Genomic DNA, 24864 nt, shown 5'->3' with positions numbered 1-24864 from the left:
ATATAACCACTTGAATCATTTTTTTGCTGTTTCTTTTGTAGCTAACAACATATGCTTAGATTACTACTACTTGATTTTATAGTTTTAGATATTCTGTTATTGACAGATTGCTACAAAAGATGTAGCTCTCCTATGCTGCCACCTCCCATCCCTCTTGACTTTACTTTTCCCATTTTTGTAACATTATTCATATTTGAGTCATCAGTGTAATGTGATTATATTTCTTATGTAATTTATTGTTATACCTGGATCAAATAGTTGACTTATTCCTTTGCTTTGTTTTCTATGTCTCCTCGCTAATTCCTCCCCAGACTGTCCACTGAACTATATATCTTCTCTCAGTGTGTTTAACCTCACTGATAATTTACCAAATTTTTTTTTTGGCAACAAAGACCTCCTTCCCATTGCCCTTCATCTGTCTGTGTCCTTCAAAATTGGTTGCAGTCTTGGCATACGGGACTATCATCATGGGAATTCTCTTTGCCTTTTGTCTGTGCTAGGTTTTCTGTTTCCTAGATTTCCTATATTCTTTTTCAGTTTTCATCTTCATTTTGGCAAAGTATGTCCTCTAGTTACTTCCAGAGAAAGGTGCATCTTTTGAGATACCTGAAAATGTCTTTATTGTACTCAACAATTTGATAGTTTGGCTGGGTATAAGATTCTAGGTTGGAAATAACTTTCCCTCAGAATGTGTTTAAAAGCTTATACTCTGAAACAAGATGACTTGGGTTCATGTCATATTTACCAGCTGTGTGGCTTGGGCAAGTCAAATAACCTCTCTGTGCCTAAATGTCCTCATCTAAAAATTGAGCATAATAATTTTTCCTGCCTCTATAGAGTTATTGAGAAGATTGAATAATACAAGTAAAGCACTTGGAACAATGCCTAGCCCTTTTTCCTTTTTTCTGAAAATGTTAATGATAATCTCTTTACACCAGTACACCAAAATTTCACAGTGCTGTGCTTTAGTGTGGGCCATTTAAAAAGTTATTATGCTGGGTTCCTGGAATTTTTTTTTAAATCTGGAAACTCATGGGGCACCTGGATGGCTCAGTCAGTTAAGTGTCTGACTTCAGCTCAGGTCATGATCTCACGGTTTCATGAGTTCAAGCCCTGCATTGGGCTCTGTGCTGACAGCTCAGCCTGGAGCCTACTTCAGATTCTGTGTTTCCATCTCTCTCTACCCCTCCTCCGTTCATGTTCTGTCTCTCTCTCTTTCTCAAAAATATGTAAACATTAAAAAAAAAAAAAAACTTCAAACTCTGGAAACTCATTGTTCTTAAGTTCAGAGTTTTTTTTTTTTTTTTTCAATTTCTTAGATAAGTTTCTTCCCTCTAGTTCCTCTATTCTCCCTTTCTATAGTTACTGTTATTCAAATAATATCAGAGCTCACAGGATTGATTTTTATCTCTAACGTTTTTTTCCTCCCTATTTCTTCCTTTTTGTCTTTTTAGTCTCCTTGAGACACTTCCTCAATTTGATCTTCTAATGCTTCTGTTTGAATCTTCATTTTTTCCATGTTCAATTCTCTTCCTGAATGTCTGTGTTTTAAATTATTAGTATTATGTAGTTTCTTGTTCTTCATAGGTTTCATTCTTTTCTATCTCAAAATACTATATATTTTTTTAAATTTTCTTTGCCTCTTTGATGCAGGAAATGGTATTCTCAGAAATATTTTTTCCTATTTGTTTTAAGTCTCTTTGTTTTTAGAAGCTTTCCCCAAAATGTCTGGTGATCCTTGGCTGTTGTTTCATTTTTAATAAAAAAGTAGTAACAGTTGCCTGGAAACTCCGTGTACATGGGTAACTTAATGTAGGTGATCCAACAAGTTTTTCAAAGCCCCATGGATATCAATATCTGTAGGTCTTCTGTTCTTAAGCAGGTCAGTTTGACAGAGAACAGTCTTTCAATCTTCTACCTTGGGATAGGAGTATGTATATTTGGAGGGTTGGAGGGTGGCAGAACACAGGTCTAAGCGACCTTGGGGGAAGCAATGGTTCTAAGCCACCTTGGGGAAGGAGGCTGAGGGTTTTCATTTTAACATGCTTATTTAACACATGACCTTTACAATTAATCCCCCTGTTTAAGTACAATGCTTGATTTTGACCTGAGCTATGAGCGTAGTATCCAAAATCTCCAAAGAGTCAGGGAGAGAGAATTTGCTTGGTCAAAGATATCTAGGGTCAGAGTGCCCCAGCAAAGGCTCATGTTGTCTGCTCCAGCATACACCTTTGCCTTCAAAGATCTTTGCTTTTCTTAAAATATTTCCTGGTGTTTCCCTTTGCTGAAACTTTCTTGGGAATACTTTGGTAGGCATATCAGCTTGCTTCATACTGGCTTGCCTTGTTGGAAGCTTGGCATGTTCAGGTCAAGAGGAAAGACCACAAAAGGATCAGATGTACAAGAAATTTATTGGGAAACCACCTCTGAGTGAAAAAAAAAGGGGGGAGGGAGCCAGAGAAAGCTAGGAGAGCCATCACAGGTTGCACAGGTCTGACTTTTTTTGGAGGAGAAAGAGTAATAAAAATCTTAGACTAAGGTGCAGTTCCAGGAAAGTTTTGGTGAGGCCTATTGGGAGTCCCTCCAGCCAGTGTTTTGGTCATCAGAGTTCATATCTCATAGAAAGGTGCCTGCCTTACTATTGCTGCTGCTTGTAGTCACTGGCTGAGAGTAGCCTGTGATAAGCATGGTGTTGGTGGGAACACAGTGATGGATTCCCAGGACTACACTTGGCGTTGTTGGTCATTTGCAATACCCATGGTTAGAGACTGAGAATCTTGTCTTACTGGCTACCACACTTGGATTTCAGCTTTCTCTGATCTGCTAACTTTGTCCATTACTTTCTACCAATCTTTCCCAATCTAATGTGCTGCTGCCTCTTTTCATTCTCTTTATCTTTGTGGGTCTATGCCTTTTTAATGCCTTACTGAAATATTAGTTGGGCTTTAAAAGGTAGCAGAGATATGCATGCGTTTAGACCACCATGTTTAAGTGGAATTATTGATTTATTTATTCATACATTTGTATTATGATTCCCTAAGTTATATGCATTATGTATTATCATGTATGAATCTCTGGTTATGCTCTCCTACAATATAGCTCTCTCTGGTCAGCTAATGATTACCATTTGGAACTTTCTGGGAGCAACAACAGCTAAGGATAAAGACCTAAACAGGGGCCAGTTCCCTGTGGATCTCATTCTTCATTGTGCAGAAGAATTGTGGGAGAGAGGGTGAGGGTGGTGGTTATTAAAAGCACTCATTGGGGCACCTGGGTGGCTCAGTTGGTTAAGCGTCTGACTTTGGCTCAGGTCATGAGCTCGCAGTTCACGAGTTTGAGCTCTGTGTCTGTCGGGTTCTGTGCTGACAGCTCAGAGCCTGGAGTCTGCTTCAAATTCTGTGTCTCCCCCTCCCTGTCCCCCTGCTCACTCATGCATGCTCTGTCTCTCTCTCTCAAAAATAAAATATAAACATTTAAAAAATAGTAAAAAAATAAAAGCACTCATTGATCTTTGGGCCCCTTCCTCAGTCCAATCTAGTAGGTCTGGAGTGTGGGCCAGGAGCCTGTTTTTAAAAATAAGTACTGCAGTGATTCTGAAAAGCTCCAGATGGACCAATAAGCCACATCTAAGGGAAATAGGGTTTGAGTGTGGGAAAATACAGTCAGACATGATTGACTTTTCATTTTAGACAGAATTCTTTGACCATAATTATGAGGATGAGATTTGAGGGCTTTTGCAGTAATCTAAACAAGATAAATACTGGCCTCCACTAACTCCCAAATGGTAGTTGGGATGGGCCAAAAGAAGAAAAAAAGATTCATGAAGTCTTAAAGAATCAAGTATTAGTATTTGAATTACTAATACTAATTAGTATTAGTATTTGAATATCTTCTACATGGGAGGCTTGTCTGTCTCCTCCCCCCACCCCATTCATTTATATCTGTGTATTTTTTCCGCTCTTTTTTTTCTCTCTCTCATCCTTATGGTATTCCCATTATGCATATGTCAGTGTGTTAATTGGTGTCCCACGTTTTTCTGAGGCTCTGTTCATGCTTTCTTCTTTTTTCTTCTATGTTCTTCAGATTGCATAATCTCTATCAGCCGATCTTCAAGTTTGGTGATCCTTCTGCCGGCTCAGTTCTATTTTTCAGCCTTTGTAGTGAATTTTTCATCTTGGTTATTGTACTTTTAACCCCAGAATATACATTTTGCTCTTTTTTATAATTTCTTTTACTGATATTCTCTATTTGAGATGTTGTCACCCCTTCCTTTAATTCTTTAAACATGAATTTCCTTTAGTTCTATGAATATACTTATAATATCTGCTTCAAGGTCTTTCTTGCTAAAGTCCAACATCTTGGCCCCCTCAAAGTTAGTTTCTATTTTCAGTGCTTTCTCTAACCTGTGTAAGGGTCACACGTTCCTGTTTTCTGCATGTCTCCTAACTTTTTGTTATAGCAGCTCTGGATATTGACACCCCTCCCACACTTCAGGGCTTGTTCTTGTTTGTTTATTTGTTTAGTGATTTGTTGGGTTAGTTCACTATAACCTCTCATGTCTCTCTCCAGCAGACTGGAGTATGAGCACAACCTTACCATCAGGAATGACTGTGGCTTTACCTGGGCTCTCTTTGACCGTCTCTTCCCCTGATTTCCCATTAAGATGATCTGTTGGTATCACACTGTACTAATTGCTAGCTGATACTGTTTTTGACAATGCCCTGTAGTATAAATTGCTCCATGGTGTGATGTAGTTAAAGTCTAGCCCCTTGTCAGGGGCAGGGTTTGTTAGTCTATTAAGCTTGCTATATTCTCCTCTGAGCAGAATCTCTTACTTTGGAGCAAGAGCTGGGAGAATGGGGAATTCACCCCCCAGTAGTCGCTCTGCCTAGATCCTGTCTATGGAGCAGGTCTTTGTGTACTGGGGGGAAAAGGCATGAACTGGCTCCCCCTCCTTTCTGCTACTACCACTCAATATGGATCTTTCACACCCAAAGTCAGGGAGGATGACATCTCTCAATGTTCACCAGGTACTAAATGTACTCGGACAAGGACTTCCGCTTAGGAAGTTGCAGGAGATAGGAGCTACCACTTAGCTTCCAGGCCCAACTCTGTAGCTCTCTTGCAGCACAGAGCAGTGGGACTACATTCTTTCCCAGCTGCCCTACCTGGATAACCTGTACTTAACTGGAGGTGGGCATTGGGGAATGGGTGCTGCCACCTGGCTTCTACCACCCACTCAACGTAGGCCTTCCACAGCATGGAGCTGTACAACATGGGATCTCCCAATGTTCACCATCCCAAAAAGTTCTTCGACCTCAAGGAACTGATATGTCACTCAGCTTCTGGGCCCTACCTAGAACAGTTCCAACACAAGGCAGAGCTATGGGGCCCAGGTACAGTCCTTATCCTGAATGTGATAGCTTCCCATTGTTCTTAGTGAGTTTCTGTGGATTTTACTGAATAAATGTTTCTCAATTTATTGTAAGCCCCTTTGATCAATCTCCAGAGACTTTGGTGGTTAATTTTGACCAGCTAAGTATATCTCTTTCTAGGGGGAAGGTTTCCCTGAGCTTACACAGCCATTCCAAAAGCCCTGCCTAATCATTATATTTGTAATGATTCTGCACGTTATGGAAAGTAGTTTTTCAAAAATATAATCAGATGACTTGGAAGGCCTAAGCTAAGATTTTTTGAAAAGTATTATGATTTTATGACTGAAATGTGCTCTGATTGCATTTTACTTTAATTGAGACCTTATACTTCGGTTTTGACAAATAGCTTATCTCTAAAGTTTATTGTCAGAATTGAGTAGTTGCAGACCTAAGAAGTAGTATAGCAGAGTGTCAAGAGCATAGGTACTGGGGCCAGACTAACTGGGTTCAAATCCTTGCTCTGCGGTTTGAGTACTGTGGGCAGGTTTCTTCACTGCTCTTGCTTCAGCTGCTTCATATGTAAAATGGGTATCATCTCCCTCTTAGGGTTGTTGTGAGGGTTAAACAAATGGACAGATCTCAAATGGAGCCTGACTTAACATACTCATCAAATGTTAGCTGAAGTAATCATCTGTGTATTATCAAGACTAATAATATTGTCTGTAGCCAGAGATCCTGGTGATATTATTTGTCTGAATAGCTTTAATATGATCTTTAGCGCCCTCTAGTTCCTCTTTTTTCCACTAGAGGACAAACATTAGATATATTTTTCCACCCCACCTCTTTTGGAGTTGTGATCATTTAACCTAATGAAGTTGTAATACATGCACTACACAATGACATAGCACTGTCAGCCATATATCACGTTTGTTTAAAGCTAGTGCATGTAATAGGGTACCTTGAAGTCTTCCTTTTTTTTTTAATGTTTATATTTGAGGGGTGGGGGCAGAGAGACGGGACAGAGGATCCGAAGCTGGCTCTGCGCTGACAGCAGAGAGCCTGATGCGAGGCTTGAACTCACAAACTGTGAGATCATGACCTGAGCTGAAGTTGGATGCTCAACCAACTGAGCCACCTAGGTGGCCCTGAAGCCTTCCATTTTAAGTCCTGGCAATACAATATGCAGAATAACATTAGTGCCCAGTTATCTACACATAGATGTTATTTTGTGGGGTATACTCTGAAAACATTTTAGTCAGTATGGATGCACTACCTGGAGTAGATTGCCTAAAATTGTGGACATTTTTAGAATCTTCTTCCAGTATGGTGTGGGACAGCAGAAAGATTGCTTGATTGGGAACTAGAGGCTGAGTTCATCTTCCAGTTGTGCAGTGAACTAGCTGTGTAACTGGGCATGTCACTTGCTTTTCTAGGGACTCATTTTTCTTATGAGTAAAATGTAAGGATAGAGAGTAGCACGTGACAATGGTTCTCTTACTGTCCTTCCCATTTGTTATCATTTTTAAAGCATTTATTTATTTTGAGAGAGAGGCAGAGGGAGGGAGGGAGGGAGGGAGGGAGGGAGGGAGAGAGAGAGAGAGAGAGAGAGAGAGAGAGAGAGAGAGAGAGAGAGAATATTCCAAGCAGGCTCCTCATTGTCAGCACAGAGCCCAGTGCAGGTGTTGAACTCACAAACTGTGAGATAATGACCTGAGCCAAAACCAAGAGCCGGATGCTCAACTGACTGAGCCACCAGGTGCCCCATGTCCTTCTAATTTCTAATACTCTGTGATTCAGTGATACATATACTTTGATGTGAAATAGAGGATGTAATAGATGTTGGTCGAGTGGAGTTCTGTGTGCTTGGTGCTGCCTTCCAGCAGGTTTGGCGGGAATGTACATCACCAGCAGTAGTACAGTTTGGCAAATGATGAGATGCTGAGGTCTGTCTGGGGGTGGAGGAGAATGTTGTTAGGTCGCAGCAGGGTATGCCTACTTCAGCTGCGGGGATCGACAAGGAGAACGTCGAGGCAAAGTGTGAGTGAAATTTTGCTGAGTGAAGGAAGCACATGGAGTGTCAAACAGAGGAATCGGTATTTTCTTTTTTTTTTTAATTTTTTTTGGTAACGTTTATTTATTATTTAGAGACAGAGACGGAGCATGAGCAGGGGAGGGGCAGAGAGAGGAGGAGACAGAAGCAGAAGCAGGCTCCAGGCTCTGAGCTGCCAGCGCAGAGCCCGACACGGGGCTCGAACTCACAAACCGCGAGATTATGACCTGAGTCGAAGTCAGATGGTGAACCTCCTGAGCCACCCAGGTGCCCGTGGAATTGGTATTTTCAAGAGCATAGACAGCACGGGCAAAGGCGGGAGGGCTGCAGACACTGCAGGTAGTTCAGGATGGGGGCGTCAGGGAGGATGATGGATGAAGCAGGAAAGGAATGTCATGTGTGTGACATCCAAAATAAAAGAAAAAAGCAAACCTAACTTACTTGATTAAGAAGCAGGAGAACTCAGTCCCATTTTCAATCCTGTTGCTAAATAGCTCTGTGGACCCAGTTAAGTTGTTTGACTTCAAATTATTTTTTTTTAACGTATTTTATTGAGAGACAGAGCGTGAGCATGGGAGGGGCAGAGAGGAGGAGACACAGAATCTGAAGCAGGCTTCAGGCTCCGAGCTGTCAGCACAGAGCCCAACCCAGGGCTTGAACTCACAAACCGCGAGATCATGACCTGAGGTGAAGTCGAACGCTTAACTGACTGAGCCACCCAGGGGCCCCAACTTCAAATCATTTTTAGAAGGTTTTCAAAGCCAAACTGGGGGACTGTAACGGTGTATGGAATGCAGAGCAATGAAGGTTTTGGAGTGATGTGATAATACCTGTTTTAGAGTAAAACTAGGATGACAATGTAATGAGAAGAAGGAGCTGGAGGCCAAGACACCCAGGGAAAGATCCAGACAAGAATCCATGAGAGCTGAAACTAGGGAAAGTGCAGGAAGGGGCAGATCATTTTGACAGGTGTTGCAACATTAGAATGAACAGGTTTAGCAGCTGTGCATCCAAAGCGAAGGAGTGGTAGTAAGTAGTTGGTGTGAGCGTGGGTCCCCAGGGCTGTCTGGAAGAATAATGATGCTGGTGGTCAGTAGGCCACATACACGTAGCTGTGTGGATTTCGCTTCACTTTTTCACCAGCGTCATTATTAGACACTTGGTTACCTACCTGTATTTTACTTCTTTCCAAATAATCTTGTGGTCCAGTTCAGATTCAGTCCTTTATAAGCTGTATTACATGATTTCCCCCAAAAGTTGTAGATGAAAAACTGCAAAGTAAAAGAATGGGTATAGCGGTGCGGTTTAGTAATTGGATGTTCGCACTGCCAACTTCTGGTCATCAAACTTGGTTTGACTGACATTTGGTAAAGGTAGGAAAGAGTTACTCCCACCAAAGATGGTCAGAGGGGAAGAAAACAAAATTTATTGCGCACATGCTCTGTGTCATGCACTATGGCAAGCACTTTCACCTACTTTATTAACCATCCAGGGCTAACTTCAAGTTGCTATGAGAACCCTTATTCTTTCCATTTTTTTCCTTCCAAGATTTCATTTAAGTTCAAGTTAGGTAACATATAGTGTGGTATTGGTTTCAGGAGTAGAATTTAGTGATTCATCACTTCCATATAACAGCCAGTGCTCATCCCAAGTGCCCTCCTTAATGGCCATCACCCATCTAGCCCATCCCCCACCCACCTCCCCTCCAGGAACCCTCAGTTTGTTCTCTGTAGTTAAGTCTCTTATTGTTTGCCTCTCTCTTTTTTTAATCTTATTTTATTTTTCCTTCCCTTCCCCATGTTCATCTATTTTGTTTCTTAAATTCCACATGAGTGAAATCAAAATACCTGAATTAGGTATTTTGTCTTTCTTTGACCTATTTCGCTTAGTATAATATACTCTAGTTCCATCCATGTAGTTGCAAATGGCAAGATTTCATTCTTTTTGATGAGTAATATTCCATTTATATATTTATATATACATATATCTATATCTGTATCTATATATAGATATATATACATATATATATCACATCTTTATCCATTCATCAGTTGATGGACATTTGGGTTCATTCCATAGTTTGGCTATCTTACTCTTTCGATTTTGTAGATGAGGAAACTGATATTCAGGGTTATACAGCTATTAAGTGATGGAGACAAGATTTAAAGATGGGGCTTCTCACTACAAATCTGTTGCTCTATTATATCATCTCTGCCTCCCTGCAGAAGAGTGTTAGCATTTGGAAGGATAAATGCCAGATCTGTGGGAGTAGGGTGACCAACCATTCTGGTTTGCCTGGGATTGAGGGCAGGTTCTCAGGATACAGAACTTTGAATGCTACAAGTCCCAGGCAAACCAGGACAAGTTGGTACCCTTCTGGAAAAGTCACTTATATGAAATAAACCATTATCTAGAATGACCTAAATAACATACTGTTTCTGTTTCCCATAATATTGAGACCTGAATTAGGTCTTTTGTTACTATTATGTGACAAATGGACTCTTAAGTGAAGAGGGTTTAAGGCCCTGACTGACTTCCTTCTACTTGTTCTTGCTGGCTGGGGACATCCTCCCTTGCCAGGATTGTACCCAACTATACATGAATCACATGCTAGAAGTCTCTGCTTCTATCTCCACTTTTAAGGAAACTTATGTTTTACCCATTTCAAGTTTGATGAAATGACAAAAGAGCAATTCAGAAAAAAAAAAAAAAAAAAGCCAAAGAAGGCAGGTTGACTATAAATGCGCATTCTTTAAAAAGTAAAGATATACATATCCTGGCACTCAACCTACAACAAACGGGAAAAACACTTAGCATAAATATATAAAATATATTTATTTTGTGTGTGTGAACATTATACTTTAATTAATAAAGAATTTATATTGTTTTGATACCAAGATGGGAAATAGGAAATTGGGCCACATGGAATCCAGGGGAACTTTGTGTGATTTTTAAGAAATGAAGAAAAACACACTTTATGGTGGCTTTATGCATTTCACAGAATAAAATGCTAGGTTTGGAGCAGAGGCTAAAATGATATGGGGGATATTATGTTTATCTAGTAATAGTTAACCTCAAATTGTGCCCATTATTATCTCACTATCCTCAACAGTGCTTATAAGGCCTCTTTATAAGGAGGCACTAGCTCCTATGGCTTTCCAGGTCCAGCAGTGTTCTTGTGGCCTCCCGAAGCTGGGTTACAGGATTATCTGTCATGATTTTGATCCTTGGACATAAGCATCTAGGTCAGTCTCTTAGGTTTTTGTGCTTCCCTTATATCTTACTGCAAAATCTTTTGGGGGCAGAGTATCTGTCATATTAACAGACTTCTAAAATGGTCTCTGATCCCAAATTAGTTAAAAATTTCTGATCTAGATAGCTGCCACATTTTCAGCTACTTAAGTATGCTACCTCCTGGTTTTGTACAAAAGATTAAATGAAGATAGTTTATTCTAAGGGTAAAGCAATGTATTGATTTACTTAAAATTTTACTTTAAAAAGGAGAAATCAGGGGGGCACCTGGTCACTCAGTTGGTTAAGTGCCTGGCTCTTGATTTCAGCTCAGGTCGTGATCTCACAATTCGTGAGATCGAGCCCTGTGTCAGGCTCCACAATGAGCGTGGAGCCTGCTTCAGATTCTCTCTCTCCCTGTCTCTCTCTGCCCCTCCTCCACTTGCTCACGCATGCTCCCCCCCCCCACACACACAAATAAGTTCTTTTTATGAAAAAAGGAGAAATCTGGCCTTTTCAGAACTCCTTACGTTTCCCTTAGTCCAAAGTTTCACTGTGTACAAAAAGTATACTCTTCGTGCTGCCACTCTCAACCACTGCCTGCCATTCCACTTTGAAACAAAAAATGTGTGCTACTCTTTGAAGCTTCTTGATCAATTTCTTAAAAAATCAAGACTCTAAGGCAAGCTGTTTAAATTATACCTACCTACTAGCCATTTGCAGCTATCCATATAAATCTGAATTTTGGCAGTGGCCCAGCAAAATAAATAATTTGGTGGTTGAGGCCACGAGTCAGCAGAGCTCTCCATAATCCCTGATATCAAGTTGTTATTTACCAAAACAATTAGCTTATTTTTACTGATCCTTTTCATAGTGAGTGCACACATCAGTACTTATTTTTTTTACTATAATTTGTTTTTTTACTGTTTTCATGAGATTAGTTGACAAAAAAGGATTCTGCTGGATGCGGAAACCCATATTTAAAAAAAAAAAAAACTTTGGTAATTAATTCACTATGCCACAGAGAATCTTGGCCTCAGGAATTCTTTTATTTATATATTAAAACAGACTACAGATTGCTTTGTGGGGAGACGTTTGGTCTTGCTGGCAGTATTTCCTGGGCTGTTCCTATCCTGGAGAAAGGAGGTTTGGGGTGGGGGGGAGTGGATAGTAAGGAAACCTATCCTGGCACATACGCTTGTTGAACACCTGAGCTATCAGTAAGTAAATAAAAATAGAAGGTAATGATAAGTAACAAAATTGGGAGTATAAAATACAGGTATTCATATAACAATATTTGACTTAGACATATTAGTTGAATTACTGTTGTATTGCAGTCACTTTTTAAATTTTATTGAATAAAAATTTATGCACAATAAAATGAGCCATTAAGTGTTCAGTCCAATGACTGACAACAAATACGTACACTCTGTCATCCCACAGAGTTCATTCATACTGCTAACAAGTATGTTTTTTAAGACTTTCATGTTGAAAAGTGAGGTTTAAACTGCTATTTCTCTAATTTTCTTTATAAAATTAGTACCATTTTGAAATAGGCGTCTGGTTTTTATAATAGTAAAATACCCCATCTTTCCACCTTTTTATAAAGCTTTTTGGTTTACATTTCTCAAAATGAACAGGAACAGAAGAATTGTACCTTCTACAAATGTTTAAAATACTGTATTTCTATCTTTATCGTGTACAGAATATCTTAAGAATGGTCATTTATTTGAAAAAACTCTAATACTTGAAATTTATTTGGTTTGGATTTCAGTAACCTCTGCTTTTTCTTTTTATCCATATAATTAACATCTTGTTAGCTGAGTCCAAAACAGAGTTTTGCCAAATACATGGTTGAGTAACTCCTTGAAGGTTCACTTATATCTTCTAAGAGACAAATAATTTGGTTTCTATGTAACCTAATGTTAGCTCTTATCCACAAATGGCTTTTTAAGCAAATGCTCTTCTTTCAGGATTTTAACATCTCCAAAGATAAATATTAATAAAGATTGAATTGGTCACCTATAATCTTTACTACTATCTAATTAGTAAGTTCAATGATTTATAGTACTTCAATATTGACTAGGAATGACCTGGAGTTTTTAAAATGTAAGTCCCTAGGAAATAAATGGCACTTAGATAATTCTTTGCCAAACTCATCCTAATGAAGAGTGAGAGGGAAGACAAGTAGATCTCAGAGTAATTGGCATTATTCTGTTTTACAGCTGATAGTTGTTTATAAATATAGCGTTGAATTCACTGTAAATGTGGTATTCAACTGGGCAGCTGCTTTAATATATTTATTACAGTTATCAGAACTGAAAATTCCTTGGGAAATGTATTACCAAAACCCCATTAATTTGTAAATACTTAATGCAGTTAAGATTGATTTCTAATACTTTGCCTATTTAAGAAAAAATTTTATATCAATCAAACATTCTCAGTTAATGGTACACTCTTTCCTTTCTTTATTCACCTGACAGATGAGATTTTTAGACCATAGGATTAAAAAAATATGGGCAAGAATTCGAAGACATTAGATGCTGCTTGGATTTCTCTTTGTAAAAAAAAGATAATAAAATGTATAGGGTGGTAGTAAAATGTGTAAAAGATCAAAGAAATAATGAGTTTGCAGTTAACCCAGATTGGTGCATGAGTCTATCTGGGCCTCTGGTCGTCCACTGGTTGAGAAGGTCAACTTTCCTGATTTATAGGAAGATAGCCTCATTAAAGCCAACCTGACCTGTATTATTGCCAAAGGGATCCTTGGGATCTTTAGTCTTCGAATTGGTTATTATATAAAGGTGGAACTCAGCAACAGAATTTGACTTTGTTACTAGAATCCTTTCAAGGTTCTGCTTGGATTCCCTTTCTGAAATATCATATGGTCATTAATTTCAGTACACCAAGGAAAAGATGTTGAATCAATAATAACTTTAATTTACTTATTTTGCTATCAATATTGATTCGACTGAACACATTAATATTTGTCCTAATTATTTCTGTGACTAGATTAGAATATTCTTTATGTGCATTTGGAGCCTGGGGTCAGCTCTTAGTGAATTTTGCTAACTATTGAGTTCCTAACACAACCCGGAAATTGGAAGTAAATGACGATATTTATGTATTTGTCTGGAAAAGAACAGTGCCTAATTTCTGATCATCATTGGTGACCATGCAAGCTGACATAAACAGATTTTGTAGCAGTCTTGATAGCTCATCACCCAGGTTAGTGTTACCACATTAGCACTGTCATGATTGGGTCTGAAGGGCACGTGTGAAAACTGTACAGCACCAGGAGCCATTGTGGTGTGCTGTAAAGAGCACTGGGCTTCAGTTATTAGTGCTGCTTCCTTTACTTACTATTTGTATGATTTCAACAACTTCCTTCTTTATCTCACTGCACCCAGGGCCACAGTTTCTTCCCCTTCAAAATGGGAATAGGTATATTTATCTTACAGGGTTATTATAATTATTAGACAAGGATTTGTAGGATGGCACTTAAAATCCCAAATGTTGCATAGTAAACTCTCAAATGTTGCACTGCATAGTCTAAGGTCATTGAATAAATTTTGAAGTGTACAAAGGGCAGTGCAGTACAGTAGATTTTGACCACTGTTTTTGTGTTTGGTAGATTAAACAAGATAAAATAATTTAAAACTACCAAATGAAGGATCTAGGTTAAAAATAGTGACAAAATTCCAGATTTAAGTTGTTGAGTGATGGATTTGGATTATTAAAAGTGGAGTTTCCTTCTATGGAAATTTTTTTTTAAACACATCTTTTGAGTTTAGATTCTTTTTTGAATGACTGGGTAACTTTACAAAACATCTGTGTAAGAAATGTAGGAGAACTCACAATTGAGAGAGGATAAGAATCAAAGTCAGTTTATCTACAACTAACTATACTGTTCCAGTTTGGTAGCCACTAGCCGTGTTGTGGCTGTGAGCACTTGAAATATGGGTGGTCCAAATTATGATGTATTTACAGATGTAAAACACTACCAGATCTCAAAGACTTAATACAGAAAAAGAATTTAATAATGTTTTATATTTAATATATTTAATATTTAATAATTTTAATATGATTATATGTTGACATACTTTGGATATATTAGATTGCATAAGGTATGTTATTAAAATAAATTTCACCTGTTTCTTTTTACTTTTTAATGTGGCTACTGGAAAATTTAAAATTATGTGACTCACATTATACTTCTGTTGGGCAGTGCTGATCTAAACTTACTGAATAGCTCTAGGCAAGCTAACTGGTAAATTTAGACCTTTTTAAGTTTGGATGTTGAAGTCGAGATTGCTACTGTAATGCTATGAATGTCAGAAATTCTTTCTTCAATCATATTTGTAAATACCCAAATTATTTTTGACCAATGGTCAGATTACCTTGTTGCAGAATTGTGGTACTCTGAAAGTGGCATCCAACTTTTAAAAGACAGTATGAAGAATTCTACCACGAGAACAACTGGTAGTAAAATGAATAATAAAGACCTTCTAGGAAACTTTTTATTTTTTCTAAAGCTTTAATTTTTGAGCAATCTCCACACCCAGTGTGAGGCTCAAACTCACGACCTGAGACCAAGAGTCACATGCTTTACCAAGTGAGCCAGCCAGACCCCCCAGGAAACTTCTTTTTAAAACAGACCACCTGGGTGCGCCTGGGTGGCTCAGTCAGTTAAGCGTCTGACTCTTGATTTTGGCTCAGGTCATGATCTCAGGGTTCATGGGATCGAGCCCCTCATGGGGCTCCGCATTGGGTGCAGAGCCTACTTGAGATTCTCTCTCTCCCTCTATTCCTCCCCCCCTTCAAAAAAATAAATAAAACAGACCACCTGAAACCATTTCCTGAACTCTCCCTTACTTGAGGGGCAGACTAGAGAGGTCGAACCTGCAGGGCATAGTTGCTTTACTGTTGGACGTCTAAAACTTCTTAGGAAACTGGTATTAGGAGTAGTAGCAGTAGTACTCATGCCATATAAGAGATTGATTTCAGTGTGTTTCTCCAGTTATGATCAGAAAACTAAATATTACTTTCCGTATTCAATCTTTTAAATTTCCCTGAGAGATTACAAATTGAAAAAAATACAAGAAAGAGTAGACAGAGTTACCAGTTACTATGGACAAAGAAGCACTTTAAAACAGCAATGGTACCTCGGTCAGGGCACTCCCAGGCACGTTCTGTGCTTGTACCTCAAAGCATTCAGATAATCACAACTTCAAATCATTATCACCTACTTTTGAATTCCTTGCTACTCTGCTTCATGAGTTGATTTGTAGGAAAATGCTATTCTTAGTTTGCTATATCAGCAAAAAATTAATAGCTCTTAATAAATACATCTTTAATTCACATTCACATCTAGAAACAAGCATTCTGAATTTAATGCTCCTGGAATCTATAATTTAAATTATATATAATGCATTTGTGTTTTTTAAACCATGATTTTCCATTTGAGCATTTAATATATACCAATTTAATTGATATTTGAATTATGGAAAATGGTGCCCTAATTATCCTAGATGTAAACCATCTTTAGCATCATTGTCCTTATAATTTGAAATATATTTTTATGTTTGTTCTGTGTTGTTCGGTGTTCTGATTTTTAGTCCCTGAATTGCCAAATCCAGTAATGTTTAAATCAGTTTATCTTTGGGGCACCTGGGTGGCTCAGTCAGTTAAGTGTCCAACTCTTGATCTTGGCTCAGGTTATGGTCTCACGGTTTGTGGGATGGAGCCCCATGTCAGGCTCTGTGCTGACAGCTTGGAGCCTGCTTGCAATGACGCTCTCTCCCTCTCTTTCTGTGCCGCTCCCCTACTCATGCTTACTCACTGTCTCAAAATAAATACATAAACTTTAAAAATGAAAAAATATAAAGATAGTTTAGTCTTTGAATGGAGGGTCCCCAGCAATTCTGCCTTCATTTTGAGGGGGGTGGGTAGATGATAAGAGACTAGACTGGCAGCAGGTTGAACTGTATACCAAGAAGAAATGTGCAGGTCCAGTGGAAGGGTCTTTAGAGCATCCATTTCTACCTGCAGTCTTTTGGTACGACAATGTGGTACATGGGAAGTGAGTGTGGAAGTTGAAACACACTGTAGTTACATGAAAGGGGCAAAATAAGGAATAAATGTTAAAATGAGTAATAAAACTCCTGAGCTTTTCATAAAATTTGGAGGCAGAACATTCTTGAAGGAAGAGAGAAAAAACTGTGCAGATACCTGATTTATGTATCCTGGCTTCAACCTGGCTTTCTAGCACACTTGTCAAAAGCCTTCCTCATAATTATGACTTCTCAGCACAAAACCCACACCTGATTCACACCTCTCCTCTCCTGCATGACCTTTCCAAGCACTTTTGGAGATGGAGACCATCATTCATGTGCCTCTGACCTCTTCCTTTCCCCTGAACACTGAGCCACCCTCAGCCCCACAGTGCTGCATTCCATACAGTCCTTCCATATCTGTTTTTTCATGGAAGTCTTACCGCTGCCCCCTGAAGGTGGCTGAGTAGTCTGCAGGGCCTGCATTGCGTGTGGCCTGCCCCATTTCATCTGCAGTGACAAAGGCATTTGTAGAGGATAGCAGTCGCTCAGCAGGCCAGGCAGCAGAACCTGCACCAAGTTTCTGGCTGTAGATCCCATGGAGTTTTCATCACTGCCACTTAGAAACACAGTGTTCCCTTTAAAACAACAGCAAAAACAGAAAAATCAGACCTTCGACTTTGCTGTTTCTTGCCTACAGTGAGATTCTTCGAATTTGATCACGTCTAAACCTGGCATGGCATTGTGGAAGGACTGTTTGCTGACTTTAGAGGTGGACAAGCCAGGGCTCAGACCTACCCCTTGTGGGAGCTGTGTGATCTTGAATGCCTTTCTAGGCCTCAGCTTCCTCACCTGTAAAATAACTACCTCATGGGGGTATTGGGACAGTAAATGGTAATGACTCTATTAAGTACTTAGGCCAGTGAGAGACATGATAAATTTTAATCTGTTATTACATAATTGTCTCCTGCATACTGACTTCAAACCTGCCCTCTCCACAGAACTTGATCTTGTTCAGAATGCTAATGGTCTTTTCTGACTGACCCTTCCGGCCATTTCTCAGCCTTCTCCAACTACTCTTGCCTTAATTCCCTCTATTCCCTTGACTTTCGTGATATTATTGATTCTTCCTTTTCTGGTGGCTTCTCTTTTGTCTAATTTACCAACTTCTTTTCCTCATTCTACCCTTACCCAGTCTTCTGTGGTTCAGTCTTCAGCCATTGCTCTCATTGACAAGGCTAATTAATAAATTGGCCTGAATTAATAAATTGAATTAATAAATCAGAGAGGAGATAACCTCTCATTTGCCTTATGTAGTACGTCCTTAGCCTTCTTCTTTACCTGTCTCCCTTCTACTTCCAAATATAAAAATGTCTTATTGGATTCTATTCACCTGCAAACAGGTAAAACTCCACCACAATTAATACAGGAAGGCTTTAGTTATTTTGTTCCATGGGGACATAGCAAGTGATACCTATGCCTAAAATGTGTTTGTGTGATGATGATGATGATGATGATGATATTAACCGTTTTACTTTCCAAACAGTATTTTGTAACTCTTATGCAATAGTCTACCTACATTGTCTGAACTTGTTCTTCAAGATAACACTATGAGTAGTGTCCTGAATTATCAAATACATTTTATAGATGATAGAAAATAAATTTCTGACTTTGCTGGTTGAGAGTAGTGCCTTTACTGTTTAAATCATACTAATTTTATTTGGCCCTTTATTCCATATAACTTCCCTGGCCTGTGTGTGCAAATGCTAGATTTTAGGCTAAAGAATAGACAACATTCTTACCCAATTTGGGGAAGACTAAGAAAAAGAGGTAAAATGTTAAAATGGCAAATTGAGTTATTTATTAGCACATCAAGAAAATTATAAATTTTGAGACTTGACTATAAAGAGTTTGGAGAAAGTATTTGTGCTATTTACATTTCTTATTAATAAGTGCTGGGGTACCTGACTGGCTTAGTAGAGTGTACGACTTGATCTTGGGGCTGTGAGTTCAAGCCCCACATTGGGCATAGAGCTTAATTACTTAAAATAAATAAAAATAAGAGCTAACTATACTGTATACACACACACACACACAGACTGGCAGGAATATGAAAAAGTTATGTTGTCAAAGATTTATAGGGTAAAAAAGTTAAGCTTAGCGTAAATGGGGGATTTCATCTCTTTAGTTAGAGAAGTCTTCATGTTACCATAGATCACATCCATTCATTCATCATTCACTCTGATTGTCGTTTGTTCTTACCTAACAAAGTATGTCCTGTGTTTGTTTTGCAGATCTAAAGCGGGAAGCCAGTATCTGTCATATGCTGAAACATCCCCACATTGTAGAGTTATTGGAGACATATAGCTCAGATGGAATGCTTTACATGGTTTTTGAATTGTGAGTGTGCATTTTATTTTCTTAAGGGTTAAAGTTTTAAGCAGTGTTGGTTTGGGATAATGCTAACACTTTTCCTCTTAAAATGTAACAATAGTTGTAAGCTCATCTGTGTAGAAAACAAGTAACAAGAATAAAAGGATTATTTCATCTTAAAGTTCACAATGGCTAAGGAAGCAAAAGTTGGGCATATTTAGTTGCCCTCCTTTTTAGCATACTTCAGAGAGGAGGCTGTAAAGAGAAATAGAGTTCAGATGGACAGGAGGCCCCAAAATATAACATTGTGACCATAGGAGTCCTATTGAAGAGGAGTGGGATGGGAGTAGAGGTCTCCATGTAGCAAGCCTTTCAAAACAGACTCAACTTCCTATTTTGATATAATGACTATTTTGTCATATTAAGGAAATTCTGAAGATAACAGTGTTATCTTGATTTTAATAAGCCACTTGCCATGTTTCTCATAGAATTTTTGCCAATAAGATGGAGAAATGTGAGCCAAGGATAGTATAACTGGGTAGTTTTGTAGCTGATTGGATAACTGTGTCCAAAGAGGTTGTATAAAGCTTTATGGGATGGCCTTCTACTCTTTTCAGAATTTTAATCCATGACTTTGATTAGGGTCTCTCACAAGGTGGTAATCAAGGCATTAGCCAGAGCTGGTGTCATTTTAAGACTCCACTGGGGATGGATTTGCTTCCAAGCCCACTCAAATGGTTGTTGGCAGCAGGCTATCCGACTGCTAGCCTTAGTTCCTTGTGAGCTGTTGGCCTTAGGCCTCCCTAGGTTCCTTGTCACTGGGCCTCTTCATCGAGCAACTCACAACATGGCAGCTGGCTTCATCCAGCGTCAGCAGGCAAGAAGGCTAGAATACAAATAGGATGGAAGTCAGTCTTGTAACCTCATCTCAGAAATCACACACCATCACTTCTACTATATTCTATCAGTTAGAAGTAAGTCACCAGATCCAGCCCACACCCAGGGGGAGAGGATTACACCAGGGTGTGAATATGAGCAGATGCTGGTGGTCTTTGGGAGCCATGTCAGAAGCTTCACCCCCATGGAGGGCTAGCTAATACATTGAATATCTAGATCAGAATTTTAAAACATTTTACAAGTTTATAGCAAAGGAACTCAAACAAAGATGAAACTTAAGGCTAGTTAATACAGACTCCTTCATTCGATTATATAAGTGCAAGATCACTGTAAATTTAGTTGTAACTGCTTATGTGAAAAAGAAGTAAATGTTTTGAAAGTTAGTTGTTGCAACAGCTTAACAAAAGTCCTGAATGGAACCTTCAGCTACATTAATTAAAAGTATATAGTTATTTAGAACCACGCCACAGTCCCACTGTTTTGTATGCTACCCATTCTCCCTAGAGTGTTCATGGTAAGCAGGACACTGGCATGCTTCCAGAAGGGGATAACCAGAGTGGGAAAGAGCCTAGAAATTTTGCCCTAGAGTCACAGCCTTCAAAGTTTTTGTTGGCATACCTGCTAAAAGAATTTTGAAAACCATGTACCTCCTCACATACTTTTGAGTTGATACATAAAAACTTCTCTTGTGAGGCTATAATTTTTAGTGTTTTGTATATTCTTTTAAATATATTTTCTTCAAAACTGTAGATCTGTACCTTTATCTTGTTCAGTTTATGGAAAATGTCTTCTGTGTGACCTAAATGGCAAAGCTAGTCATCATTGTCAAGCCAGTCAGCCAAATCAGACACGCTTTCTGGCAGAGAAAAATCTGCCTTCATTTTTCAAATAAAATTAAAGTGTTAATAGACATCCCTGTGACAATCATCTTACTATTGATTTTTAATTCTAAAAGGCTTTGCCATGCATATATTGTCCATATGAAATAAGGTGGCTCTCCTCTTTCTTTCTGAAGCTCTGTTTGCTCTCAAGGGTCTCTCCCTCAGGAGCTTCGCATTCCCTAGTTGGCTCTGAAGCTAGACAGGCTTTTCAGGATGGGTGAGCAGTTTGTCTTTTGAGATGGGCTCCTATGAGTGGACACGTGAAAGGAAAATCAGCAGAACATAGAATTGTTTTCAGACAAATCAAATTGTGGCTAATGAAGGAAGAGACATTGATTGCCCTAAAAATATCCTAATTCTTCAATCTCCTGGAAGGGCTTGAGTACTCCCAGAGATACCCAAGTCCCAGTTGAAGACCATGGAAAAGCTGTTGAAAAGACTGGGAAGCTTTAGTGACTCAAGAATCTAATTGATTTTCTTTTTCTGCTAAAAGAGTTCTCAGAGCAGAAGCCCATGGTAGAACATAGTGGATTTGTTCAGTTATTTAAAAGAGTGTCCTATGTAAGAGGATTATGCTTATTCATTGTAGGGTCAGGGTCTGTAATGGGAATCAACAAGCAGCAGGTAGATTTCAACTCTAAGCAAGGAAACCCCCTTTAGCGATTAGACTGACTCAGTGAATAAAGCAGGCTGTCTAACGGAGTATGCAGTTCCTCACTAGAAGTGCTCGAGCTAAAGCTGGTTGCATCCAAGGGAGCTAAAGATACAGGTTTAATTTGGGGCTAGAGAGGGCCTTTAACCGCCCCCTTCCAATTTTAAGAATATTCGAATTCTTTTTTAATTACTTTCTCTGGTTTAATTTCATTCTTTATTCAAGAAATCTATTTCTATCCATATTTTTATTCGCTGAGAAAACAAAAAAGCCAGTTTCATCATATACTTTCAAGTAATGAGCACAGAAAGCAAATTCGTAAAATTTACGTAAATTTCATCATGTTTACTATTTGTTTCAAGGGGGTCTAAGCGATAGTATGGCAGAGAGAAGAAAGTCTTTGGGGTTATAAAACTTGGGTTAGTGTTCCCAGCTCTGTCACTTCTACTGATCATGTGACTTTGGCCAAGTCTTTTAACTTCTCTGAGCCTCAGGATTTTTACCTTTAAAATCTCCATAAGATCATGAGAACTAGATGGGAAAATTATATGAATTCACCTCGTAAAATGGTGAAGTGCTCCACAACTGGAAGCTATTGTTTCCAGGGGATTTAGCAGGTTAGTTTTAGTTTTTTATAGAGCGAATTTTTGGTATGATTCAGTTGTGATTGAAATAATTCCTCGATGGCTGTATACAGAGATAAGACTTCATTAAAGTCGCATATTTACCAGTCAACCTAATCTCAGTGTTAACCCAGATCACAAGAATGTGGCATCATAATTTAATTTTCTTCCTTCCTGTTTTGGAAAATTTCAAATAAAAAGAGAATAGTATAATGAACCTCAGTGTACCTGTCACTGAACTTCAGTTATCAACATTTTGCCATTCTTGCTCTGTCTATCCTTTCCTGTTGTCGTTTTTTTCCCCCCTGGTGATTTCTTTTTTTTTTTTTTTTTTTTTAATTTTTAAAATTGTATTTAAATCCAAGTTAACATGTAATGTAATAATGATTTCAGGAGTAGAATCACTTACATATAACACCCAGTGCTCATCACAACAAGTGTCCTCATTAATACCCATCATCCATTTAGCCCAACCCCCCCCCCAACACCCCTCCAGCAACCTACAGTTTGTTCTCTGTATTTACATCTCTTATGGTTGGTCTCCCTCTCTCTTTTTCCTGGTGATTTCTAAAGTGGTATCATTTCACCTATACATACTCCTGTTTGTATTTATAAATAAGGACTTGAAATATAGGTATAGATAGATACCAGTCCATAATAGTATTATCATACCTAGCAAAATCAACAATAATTCCTTAGTATTACATCATATTCAGTTGATGTTCAGTTTTCCCTGATTGAACATGAATTTTTAAAAGCTATATTTTAAAATTTGGAATTGTTTTATTAGCTCTGGGATCTGGAAGTGGATTATGAATTCACAGTTAAAATAACTTAGTTATTTTTCAAAAGGGCCAGAAACAAAATAGAAATATAAAATTTTTCTTTTGTATCACTTTTTGTAAATTCACCTCAACAGTTGTCCTTGTTCAGTTTTTCGCATTCTCTTTGATCTCCTGGGTTTAAAACAAATGAATAAATGAAAAACGAATTTACTATAAAATTTAAGGTCCTGTGGCTCAAAGAGCAAAGCAGTTAAGTTTGCTTGTGCCTCCACCTACTGGCTAGGTAAGAGATTGTACAGCTGCAATGTAGAGGAAGCTGCTCCAGAATTAGTTCCATGTTTCTGGCAGTAGATGTAATGACCCCTGGTTTTCAGGGGCTCATTGCTCAGGTTATGGGTTATCTGGATCCTTTCCACAGTTTTCTGACATGCCACCAATACAGAGTAGACAGAGGGAAAACAAATGAAATTAACATCAGTTGACTTTGCTGTTTGTTGGCTACTTGGAAACAGCTCTGATAATTTTGATGGAGGAAAAGCTAGACCAAACAATTTATTTAGGTTATCAGTGAGCTTCTTAATATGGTATCCATATCTGCCTTTGCCACAGACTATGTATAACCAGCTCTCCCTTTTTTTCCCTTAAACCGAAGTCATGACATTATATAGCCCAGTCAGGTTGCTTATTGTGTTAGAAAATCTTTCGAACTGGTTAATGCCCATTTTAATTACATATGGTTTTAAGTTAAAGCATATTCAAATACAGAGACTCACAGAACCAGACTTTTAGAGCTGGAAAAGAGTAAAACAGTGGATTTCAAAACTTAGCATTGAAAAGTCCTGAGTAGAGCTTGTCAAACAAGCTTGTACCCAGGCACCATCCCGAGATATTGAGTTTCAACAACTGCGAGTCCCAAAGTAGGAGGTCAAGAGATGATTGACCTTTAAAGTAGGGGCATTACTATTTAGAGACCATGTTGTCATTTTTCCCAACGCACGCAGTAGTTTGTTAGAAATCTGCATGTGTTTGCACTATATCTATCCATTGATTTGGGATCCATTGCTTTGGGATTACACTTAAATTTGGATTTGTTTGCAGCAGTTTGCTGAAACATATTTAAAAGTGTAGGTTCAATTTTGTGTTGTATCACCCCCACCCAAATTAAATGTTTATTTCTAAGTAACACATCCGGACTTGACTTTAGTAGTGTCTGATACTTGAGTTAAGCTGTAAATCCTAAATTGGCTGGCCAAGGAATTTTAATTACCTTATTATAGAATGATTACATATACCACGGGGAGACTTTGGCAGTAATTAAATATGGATTTAAAATATATCTGACATGAAAACAATAGTTTGTATGTTTTAAAACAATATTAGCAGTTTGTATCTTTGAAGCTCACAAAGGAGATAGACTGATAGCTCTTTGTCTTTTTTTAATTTTTTTTCTTTTTGGTCTGGTGTTTATGCTTGGGGAAGGGAAATTTTGTGGGATTCATTTATGCTGATAGAGTAGCACTGATTTCTACTTACTAGCAAACTTGCCAGGGAAAGGAAAGTTATTTATTTCATATCAAGCAAGAAAAGTCTGGACTGTAGTATTTACAATTCTATGAAGATCTGTACATATTTTTATGGCTCGCCTGATCTATTTTGATATTTTGTTTTCATGTGTAATGATAAAAATTGCTATTCATTCTTTTATCACATATTTATCAAATGCTTACTTAAGTGGTGGGTAATAGGAAATGGTTGGAAAATATCAGTTGGTCCTAGTAAAGATTAGAAATGTGGTACTTAAGGTAATTCAGTAAGATATATGAGAGGACATAGCTTGGGTGACTGTGAAGACCTTTGATAAATACTAGGTGAAAGAAAAAAAAGTTCTATCATCATAAACTCTTTAAAAAAATTAAACATTTCTCTTGACTAGCTTCACCACTA

The 24864-nt window shown here is 38.3% G+C and overlaps 1 protein-coding gene across 8 annotated transcripts in view; it reads left to right on the top strand.

Annotated features, from left to right (window-relative positions):
• Positions 1–24864, top strand: part of CASK (calcium/calmodulin dependent serine protein kinase) — a 354627-nt gene that overhangs the window by 106521 nt on the left and 223242 nt on the right. For all 8 annotated transcript variants that reach the window (XM_007084353.2, XM_007084352.2, XM_042973928.1 and 5 more), the window contains exon 3: positions 19004–19109. In XM_007084353.2, the coding sequence (XP_007084415.2) occupies positions 19004–19109 (106 nt within the window). The remainder of the gene's footprint in view (positions 1–19003; positions 19110–24864) is intronic.

The sequence above is a fragment of the Panthera tigris genome, chromosome X (assembly GCF_018350195.1).
Source record: "Panthera tigris isolate Pti1 chromosome X, P.tigris_Pti1_mat1.1, whole genome shotgun sequence".
NCBI classification, from domain to species: Eukaryota; Metazoa; Chordata; class Mammalia; order Carnivora; family Felidae; genus Panthera; species Panthera tigris.
This window is presented reverse-complemented; position numbering and strand designations above follow the sequence as displayed.